The sequence below is a fragment of the Galeopterus variegatus genome, unplaced genomic scaffold (assembly GCF_000696425.1).
Source record: "Galeopterus variegatus unplaced genomic scaffold, G_variegatus-3.0.2 Scaffold4980, whole genome shotgun sequence".
NCBI classification, from domain to species: Eukaryota; Metazoa; Chordata; class Mammalia; order Dermoptera; family Cynocephalidae; genus Galeopterus; species Galeopterus variegatus.
Window position 1 is genome coordinate 127,803 of NW_007731091.1, and position 10,878 is coordinate 138,680.

A 10,878-nucleotide genomic window follows, 5' to 3' on the forward strand; every position below is an offset into this window, starting at 1 on the left:
TGCTTGCTATAACTCCTCTGGGCCTCTGCTTATGTCATTCCCCGACCCCTGAAATAGTCCCACAGCTCTTCTCTCTTGCTATATCTCCTTGACATTCTATACTCCATGAGAGTGGAATCAGCTCTGTCCTCCTCTCTACACCTACCTCACTTTGAGTTGTAGCAGAGTCCAGTGTGTGAGCAATCTCACCTCCCCCACCAGCTTACCTATTTCTGCATAACCCATGGCTCTAAGCACAGCACTTTACTGTCCTAGAAGCTATGGCATTAGTGGTGCTTAAGAACTTTGTCCAAGAACTCATCTGTAAAAGAACACTGTTATGATGTTCCCCTATGGGTTTAATTATGGGTTTTTTCCCCCAACTTTTATCTCTTGAGTATGATGTTAGTTATATACATTAAGTGTTAACACCCTTAACGCATTATATGTTAATACTTTTTAAATATTTTTTTTCAAGTTCAAGTGTGATGTTCCCAAAAGAACCCTTCTGCTTTTTCACAAGCAGGCAGAAACCATATAGGTGGTGACAAAGTGAAAGTATAATCATAGCATTTTGTCTCCACATTTCTTTAGGGTAGGAATCCCTAGAGACAAGCAAGCATTCCATATTTCTTTTACCTTGATCAAGCATTAGTTATACAGGATATATTTTTGATGAATTTTCAAACTATTTTTAATTATGCCCAGAGTTATAAAAATGCTCTTGAGAAACTCAAACTGAAGAAAGCTCAAAAAGAAGACAACAAAACGTAAGATGACTTTTTAAAACTTTTTAGCTTACCATTTTAAAGTTTTAAAGGAGAAACTTAAAAGGAGAGTAAGGTTTTTGATTTCAAAACAACCATCATTCTGTGTGGTGATTCCAAATACACTGTCAATACATCCAAGTAGTGCCTCTGAATTTTTGAAGATGTCATGAAACTCTAGGCTAATTTAAAATTAATATAATTCAGGTCCCTGTACCTGCCAGCTACCCACAAATATAAATAATTTTTAAAATTAATATAATACATGCCATACCACTCAGAAAAAACTTTGAGAAAGCTGGATGGGAGAGGAAAGTCCCTCTAAAAAGATAGGAAACAATTCTAGTCTACACTCAGTGCCTTCATGTAGTTATCAAAATAAAAACATTTTACACAGAATACTTAAGTTATGGACAACACTTCTATATATTGAGTGACTTGGGGATCAAACCCAGACCTCTGGCAGTGGAATATAATATAAACCTTCTTTAAATAGCTAATAACATGTGGATACTCTGGAGAACTTATTAATGATCACGTTTTCCAAATAATTAGCAATTATTATCAGAAATACAATTCAGATCCTTACTATGGATATGATTGTATTTTAGGGTGGCATTTCCCTTTTTATTGTCATATACCTTTGATTTTTATCTTATATTCTCAGTAGCGGAAGCAGCAGAGATTTGGCTGAACAAGCCAGAAGAGAAGGCTTTGATGAAAATGTAAGATTTTAATTTTTTCATAAATACAAGGGGTAACTTTATCAGAAATATGCTTACAAAAAAGTTCTGATTAAGAATTGAAATGATTTGGTTTTTTTCAGAGCAAATAGCTGTCACCTCCAAATAAATCTCACAGAATCTAGGTCCTTTCTCTTTTAGGACAAACCATTTGAGTTCCAGATGTTTCCTCTCTCCTGTTAGTACTTTCAGCCAGATACCCTGGTACTACGAGTGTACACTCACTGTGGGATTAACACATTGGGTATTCATAGTGAGTATATTCTATTGAGATGATTATATAGTTTTTCCTCTTGTAATTATCAATGTAATGAATTATTTTAATGATTTTATTTTTTATATTTAAAAAATTATAACAAAATATATATTCAGCAAATGTGGAATTTAAGGAATATACATGTGGAGTTTAAGGAATACATGTCACTACCACTCAATTTAAAAAAAAAAAGGACATTGCTCTACCTCTGGCCAATCCCCTTCTCTTCTCTCCACATACTCAGAAAGAAGACAGCTGAGTTGGGAGACTAGAATAAGCAAGCAAACAAATATAAGAGTGAGCTCTCTCACTGTCACATAAGAGAGTTACAAAAATGGAAAGGCTGAAGGTTAAAATGAACTTTGTGGTGTTGGATTACAATTGTAGGTGTGTGTGTATTTGTGTGTGTGTACATATATACATACATGTATTTTCTAGCTCTGTCCAATGAGAAGGCTAAAAATGACACCTTAGTAGCAATGAGTACAATTAGTACCCATATCTTGGTTTCCAAATACCATTCTCTAAAAGGAACAAGGGCTCCTTATAGATATGGCTAATTCCAGGGCTGGAAAGTACAAGATGAATCTGGAATATCTTGTTGGGCCAGAAAGTAAAACCACTCAAAGAATGATGGAGATATGTTAAAAGGACACAAGAGTCAGCTTGAGGAGCTCAAATAGGCCAAATCTGGGAATATTTAAGCACTATAATGAATAATGATTTATAATTCAATGAAGAAAATAGGATTCCATGAATCCCGACTGATCTACACATACAAATGAATAAAAGAAATAGGACATTTACACACCTCTGCACAAAACACTTATTACAAAAAGAAAAGCAGTAACGTCAGGGTGAAAAAGTCTGACAGATAGCACCTTAATCAAATAATCAAAGTTACTACACCAGTACTGATATGCCACCTGATAGGATGCCATGAGAATTGGCATCCCTTCTATGACATCTCTGTCAAAGATGTATAATCTGAATCTAACAATGAAACTTCACATAAAACTAAACTGAAGAACATTCTACAAAATAACTGGCTTGTATTCTTCAAAAGTGTTAAGGTCATGAAAGTCAAGGTAATACTGAGCAACTATTTCAGATTAAATGAGATTAAAATGACAGGGCTTGCTGGTTAGCTCAGTTGGTTATAGCATGGTGTTGATAACACCAAGATCACGTGTTTGGATCTCCCCATACCAGCCAGCCACCAAAAAAAATGACCTGACAAGTAAATACAATGCATAATCCTATTTGTATTGTTCTTGTAACTTTTCCCTAAATTTGATATTCTTTTAAAAAGTCTATAATTCAGGGCCGGCCCGGTGGTGCACTGCTACAGTGCGCCGCTTGGGAAGCGCAGCGGCGCTCCCGCCGAGGGTTCGGATCCCACATACAGACCGGCCGCTCACTGGCTGAGCGAGGTGCAGGGGCAACACCGAGGGTTGTGATCACGTTGCCGGTCCCAGTCCGGTACGGGCGCGACACTGAGGGTTGCGATCCGTTGCCGGTCACAAAAAAAGAGACAAAAAGGGAAAAAAAAAAAAAAAGTCTATAATTCAGTAAACCATTCCTAAATAAAAGATGATGTTAACTGAAAGACACACTGGAAAAAAAAGAAAGAAAATAAAGACATATTATGTATATTGGAAAATTTACCTAGAATGGTCAACATGAAGCTTATCCAAGTAAAATTTGGATTTACTTAAAAGGAAAAGAAAGTCAGGTTAGCATGACATAATTCAACACCATAAATCAACAGAACACCTACAATATATTCAAAGAAAGAAAACATAAGCCAAGGATTTTTATATTCAGCAAAGCTGTGCTTCAAATATAAAGGCTCAAATATGCAAGAACTCAGAGAATACTATTGTCTTTCTGAGGATCCTACTACAGGATAAGCTTCAGCCAACTGAGAGGTGATTGGAGAAATGATGGAAAAAGAAGAATGGGGCAAGAAAATATAAAGTAGAAAAAGATAACTGGTTCATATGTGATAGCTAAAAGTTAAAGAATATCATTTAGAGTTAATAAACCAAGAAGAAACATCAGTAAATTTGAGTACAATGGAAAATAATAAGATACTGTTTATTTTAAAAACTTTTTTTTTTCCAAATTTTATCATCTCTGAAATTAGAATGTGTCTTGTAGTTAATGGCATGTCATACTTTAGCAGCATTTTACCCCTAAGTGGTACATAAAATAATGGTGTGTCTTAAAATAGACACCATCTCTCAGTTACAACGAAATATGGTAATTGAACAGATCAAGAAAAATAAAAGGATAAAGAAAACCAAAACAGTATAATGTATAAGGTGATCTTATGGTTATTAAATTCTGTGCTCTTAGAAGATATATCTCCTTTTCAAAAACCCATTCATAAAAATTGATCATCTATTGGGCCACAAAGAAAACCTCAATAAATTCTGAAGTGCAAAGTTAATGTAAAAAAATTATCTGAAAACAACATAATAAAAATATAAGTTAATAACAAATAGAAAATAAAAAGATTCTTTGACCAAGAAATTTTAAAACTCTCTATTAAACAACTCTTGAATTGAAAGGAAGTACAAAATGAAATCACAGAATTTCTAAAGAACAAAATAATGAAAGCATTATATAGCAGAATCTATGAGATAAAGACCACCCAAAGGAAAATTAAGTCTTAAATTTATCAATAAAAATCAAGGAATGAAAACAAATTAATTTAGCATTAATGTTAGAAAATAATAGAAAGAAAACAAATAAGAAATTAATAAAGATAAAGCAGAATTAATGAGTTATAAACAAAAAATAGTATCAATAAATCAAACGGATGATTTTTTTAAAAAGATCAATGAATGGGCCGGCCCGGTGGCGCTCCCGCCAAGGGTTCGGATCCCATATAGAGACCGGTCCGCTCACTGGTTGAGCGTGGTGCGGGCGTGACACCGAGGGTTGCGATCCCGTTGCCGGTCGCGGTACGGGCGCGACACTGAGGGTTGCGATCCCGTTACTGGTCACGAAAAAAGACAAAAAAGGAAAAAAAAAAAAAGATCAATGAAAAGAAATCAGAATAAAAGGAAGCGAGCATAAATATACAAAGTGAGAAATTACAATGGGGAAAATAATTAAGAAACAGAAGGAATTAAAAAATATTACTAAGAGACTTTTTTGGTTAACACTTGGATAACTATTCAAGTAACATCTGAGAAACAGAATAAAATGGATAATTTTTCTATGAAAATAAAATTGATCAAAATTGAGCCCAGAAGAGATAAAAAGCCTAAATAAATCCATTCTATAGAAGAAATAAAAGTAACCAAAGAGCTATCTCCAAAGTCAATCAGATGATTTCACAAGGGTATTTTACAAGATTTTAAGGAGCAAATAACTTAAAGCTATTTAAACCATTTCAGAGCAAAGAGAAAACAGAAGCTTCTGAGTTATTTTTATAAAGTAACTATGTATTGTACAAAAAAAGAAAAAAGAAAATAAAATCTCACTTTTAAATCTTAAAGCAAAAATCTAAATAAAATATTAGCAAATAGAATCTAACAGCATACAATAATCTATCATGATTCAGACAGTTTATTCTAGGAATGAAAGAATGGTTCAAAGTTGGATAATCAACTAATTAACATAATTCGTTGTATTAAAAGAGGAAAATTACATGATCATTTTTCACAGATACTGTGTATTTGACAGTTTCAATAGCCAATCTTGAGAGGGGAAACAAAACAAAACAGACACCAATGATACTTCCTTGATATGATAAAAATATTTATTTCATCCCCTAAACTATCACCTTACTTAATAGGAAAACACTGGACATGTCAGGGACAAGATAATGATGTACTGGAAGAATCAGTCAAAATAATTACATAAGAGAAATACATTAGAGGTATAAGAATTGAAAAGGAAGGGCTGGCCACTTAGCTGAGGTGGTTAGAGCATGGTGCTGAACACACCAAGGTCCAGGGTTCAATCCTTGTAGTGGCCAGCTGCTACCAATGGGAAAAAAAAAAGTTGAAAAGAATTAAAAAAAAAAAAAAGAAAATAGGAAAAAGTAAAACTACCTCTATTTGTGATATGATCCTCTTAAATATTCTAGGTATAAAATGAATTACAACAAAAAGTAAGAAAATTCAGGAAGTGGGAAAAAATAGACACAATCATGTCATATAATTACACAAGACCCTACTTATAAGCAACAATATAGAAAATGCCAAGCAACTAACAAAAATATTCAAAACCAAGATAAGGAAAAAATTTTTTAAATTTCTTAAAGATACAAAAATAGACCTGACCAAACAAGAAGTCAGACTACATCTATTAATTGAGGCCTAGCCAGGAAAAAAGAACCACAATATATAGAGTCATACATCACTTAACAATGGGGATATGTTCTGAGAAATGCATCATTAGATGATTTCATCGTTGTGCAAACATCATAGAGTATATTCACACAAACCTAGATGGTATAGGCTACTACACACCGAGGCTATATGGTACAGTCTGTTGCTCTGACCACTGCTATATCAGATCTGTCATTGACTGAAACGTCATTATGTGGCACATAACTGTATTTGAAACAGAAAATTTACTACAGGGAATTGGTTACACGAGTATTAGAAGACAGAAAAAGTAAAATGAGAACACTGAGGCAACTCACAGATACTAACTGTAGGAAGAGGTTCCACTTCCTGGGCTAACGTTATAAAATGTAGGATTATCAGAACCTAGTATTTTAGAGAAGGGGCCTGTGGCTGTTGCTCCCTCTTCTGAGAAGAGTGTATCCCCTTGCCCTACCCTGACTGCTGCTGATACTTCTGAGGGGGTATAATGAAGCTGGTTTGGGGTACGCCAAAAGAAGCTGGATGTTACAGCCTGGAGCCAACCATTGCTGCTGGAAGTTAACTATCACTGCATAAGCAATGCCACTAGAAACAGAAAAAAAGAAGACCCTTCTATCCATTTCCCAAATACTGGCAGAGTCTAACAGAAATTCAGCTAGCAAAAGAGTCTGGGGAATGAATTTTGCAAAGCCTGAGACCCAACATTACAGTATAAAAGGGTAAACTTTGAGTTGAGATACATTAGCTAAACAGTGAGCCTGGTCCACTCAGTCCACCCTTTTGTCTATGTAACATACTCATTTGCATTTCCATAAAATAACAATTGTTAATAAGATGGAATTATCCTTTATACAAAAAAGGCAATTTTATCCTCTCCCCAAAAAAGATAGAAGGCCCAACAACAATTGTATCCATTTCTGGATGATAAGACCTCTTCTAGTTAAATCACAATTCCATATGAGTATTTTGTAACCTAATGTAGTTAACCACCACCTATATTCCTTAGATAAAAAGACAAAGAAAACAAAACAAATATATATATATATAACAAGCAAAGAAGAAAATATGCACAGCTGCTACAGTCCTTGTTTCTATAATAGACAAGACTGTAGTTGAGATTTATAACTTCCTTCTACTATCCCTTTCCATATCATTCTTTGCCCACAGCCAACCCCTCAGCCGGCTGCATTAGGATTACATACAGCTTCATTAGTTCAGAATCTGAATCCTCAGTGGTTCTGCCTTTAATGGAATGCTGTAGTTTCCCATTACCTTTTGATTTTGGACATGGAAGTATTGAGAGGTACCCCATAGAATCCTCGTAGGTCCCAAATATAGTCCTCTCTGTTCCAATTTTGTAGCAGTAACCCAATTTCCTCTTGGTAATGGGATCAATCACCTCAATCAGTTGATTAACCACTTCTCTGCCTGCTGGTTTTGTAGCATGAAGAATCCCAAGTGGCCAGGTGGTAGTCTCAAATTCTTAAGTTGACTGTCATATCCCTTGGTGGAAGTGTGCTATCTATGAGGATCTGTTTCTTTGGACCTCTCCTGCTACCAGGTATTCATCAGTTAGGATTTCAGTCAAAAAACCAGAAATCATACTAGGTAGTTCAAAAAGAGGGGGTTGGTGCAGAGAATTCATTTCTGAAGTATCAGAGGACTATAAGGGCCAGTGTGAAGACTAAGGTAATCCTGAGACAACTGCAGGAGGTAGCTACCACTTACAGGGAAGAGATGGGGTGACCAGAATCTAGGATCTTGGAGGAAGGGCACCCAAGGAGTTGGTGCTCTGTATCCTATCAGCAAAGTATCACTTCCCTATGAATGTCGAGAAGTCACAGAAAGTAATTGGCTGAGATGAGTTTTTTGAAAAATGAGTGAAGATAACTATGCAGTCTATTCAGCCCATATTACTAAAGCATCCACAGTATAACTGGCTGGTCATTTAGAAACGGTTTCAGGGCCTATCACTTTAACACCACGTTGAAAGTATCTGTAAATATGTCAAAACAAGAGTGCTGTAATGTGTCTAAAACAAAACTAGAAAGATGGAAAGTCACCCTTTCCTGCTTTGGATAAATGTGCTGGTTTAAAGGAAGACACTGTCTGATACAACACACTTCTCTGACCAGAACAGTACACATTTATCAGGCAAACACAGAGTGTATAAAATTAGGTATCAACACCCTCTCAGAAGAAGGTAATCAGAAGCCTTAAACAGGGATCCACTTTGCCACCTACCACTACTGCTGGAGCAGGGCAGTATCACACCGATTTACTGACAAGTTTTTGAATCACATCTAGGTACTGTTTCTTCTTTCCTTATCTTTTTCTAGGGCTGTCCCTATTTTCCATGACACACAGCGCATTTTTCCGAAGTTGAGAAAAAGGTATTTGGACACTATAAAGAAAGTGGGTGGTAGTGAGAACAATGCACAAGAAGGACTCTCTAGAATCAAAGAATGGTGCAGCAACATGAGTTTTCTGGTATGAGGGGTGTGTCTTTGGATACGAGGACAGACTGTAGTATACAGGTCGACTAATGAATGCAGTGATTATGAAGAGGGGATTTAGGTAGTCAGCAGCAGTCTGGCAACAAATACCCATAGATGTACTTTCAAGTATATTTGCTACAATGAAGAACAGAGATACAGAAAGAACATCTCGGCTCTGACCAAATGAAGAAGAAAATCAAGAAGAAACTCAGATGGAGATGTAAAAGGTAAGAGGCAGTGAAATGAGAATAATTTATTTAAAAAAAACAAAAAACTTCCCTAACTATGCTAAACAGCTCTTAAACCAAATCCTCTGAAGTGACTTTGCTAATACACAGACCTAAAAACCAGGCAGGGCAAAAAGCCAGTGGGGCTCAATATCCAAGGCCTGGAGTGTAGAGACTAGTTTAAGATTTTCAACCCTGTGATGCTGTGTGCCAAAGACTGGAAACAGAGAACTAAAGATTGCAGCCTTTATTTGTCCTCTAACTTGACAGGAGATTAAAAGGGCAGTGCAGATGAAAAAATGGAAAGAGAGGCTTGAGAAAAAGTACTATTCTACAGAAATTCAAGATGACTATCAGCCAGTCACTCAACAAGAATTTCGAGAGTAAGTATTTATTTTAACCAGGGTACAATGAGATATCATGATATAGGGATTGAAGATATGAGTTACACACATTATCTTCCTGAACTCAGAACCTTATTCTGTTGAGATTCCATTTTTTCTTTCCATTTTCTACGCAATTATAAAATTAAAGCACATAACTCCATTTGCTTAAAAAGTGAGAGAAAATTGATTTTATCCCTACATCTCTAAATAAAAGGAAATGCCATTTATATTTGAAATGCATAGCAGATACTGTTCACAACACAGCTTTAGAATATTAGATCTGTAACTGCCCATATGAAGCATGTTTTAGCTATCTTCCCACTCAAAGCATTTCACAATAGTCACAATAGACCTGCTGTCTCCTTATAAACAAAAGGGTATTACTAACTCATTCTCTACTTCCTTCCAAATTATCTTCTAGACTCTTTTTATATGCTGTGGAGCTGGAGAAGGAACTGCACTACATCAGTTTAAAATTAAACCGAGTGATGAGAAAGCTTTCTTCTCTACAATACTGAGACAAGTGGAGGTAAGAATGTGTGATGCAATCACTGAAAATTTCTAATAAAGACTTATTCATGTCTTGAATTATTTCTTAAATTTGTCCCCATTTTAGGTACACTTTAGAAGCACTAAACTACCTATCATCAAACTATCTTTAGGGTCAATTATAATAACCAAATGACTTCCAGGAATTAAGTGTCCCTGAATGGGACCCGCTGTACAATCCATGCATATTACAACATGCCTCTAGTATACACACACCTAGTACACACAAAGGATTTTATAATGAGGTTTATTATTAAATTCTAGGAATGTAAAAGTACAAAATAATACACTTAGAGACCTGCCCCACAAACAATATATTAATAGTTCAATAAGTAGGTAGAGAAAGTTCTCTCATACACAGAATAAGTAGTGTTGGTGTTTCCAAGTGCATCATCTACCGTGTTCTGACTTCCGTTAGCCATAAATAAATTAATAAAGGCTTAGGATTCTGGAAAACCATTATATAAGACCCAAGTGAAATAATCTCCCTCCATTCTTCAGAATTCGAAGTCTCCTGGAAAAAGCCAAAGTGTATAAGAACAAACTCCCCCCCCCCTACAGAAATTTCACTAATATCTTCAAACTGGAAATTCATCCAGACAGTTTCTAAAGGGGCATATTGAAAGTTTCCCAAAAATAAAATAAAAAGCAGGGTAGGCATATCAAGGGCATGAGAGGTAAAGTTGTTTGGAAAGTGTAAATAATGATTCTGCAATAAGAGCCCTATTTGGATGATTGGAAAGTTGTGTATGACTAGCATTTTGAAAAATGGAAAGAAACTCTCAATTTTTCTAGGCTACATAATCCACCCCCCCGCCAACAGCCATATGTTCTTTTAGGCCAAGCAACATCATTTGACCATTGCACTCAACTTGCACATTGGTGTTCAATAGTCCCTGGATTTTAAACTTGAATAAAGACATTTTTAAATCACTACTCACCTTCTTTAGGTCCAGCTCTTCTATAAGAGACTGTACATCAAATTTTCTTAATAGGATAATTCTCTGCAACAAGAAATGCTGACTATTCTCTTTGCAGTTTCTCCCTAGATATCCACAAGGGAATCAATAACCTGGCCTTTCCCTGCCTTACCACTCCCCAGAGCTGTCACGAGCCAAAGAATT

The 10,878-nt window shown here is 35.7% G+C and overlaps 1 protein-coding gene across 1 annotated transcript in view; it reads left to right on the forward strand.

Annotated features, from left to right (window-relative positions):
- The window catches only part of PKD2L2 (polycystic kidney disease 2-like 2), a 35,360-nt gene that overhangs the window by 22,179 nt on the left and 2,303 nt on the right, over window positions 1–10,878 (forward strand). Inside the window, exons 11-13 of the mRNA XM_008588706.1 lie at window positions 688–749; window positions 1,414–1,471; window positions 9,090–9,202. Of these exons, the coding sequence (XP_008586928.1) occupies window positions 688–749; window positions 1,414–1,471; window positions 9,090–9,202 (233 nt within the window). The remainder of the gene's footprint in view (window positions 1–687; window positions 750–1,413; window positions 1,472–9,089; window positions 9,203–10,878) is intronic.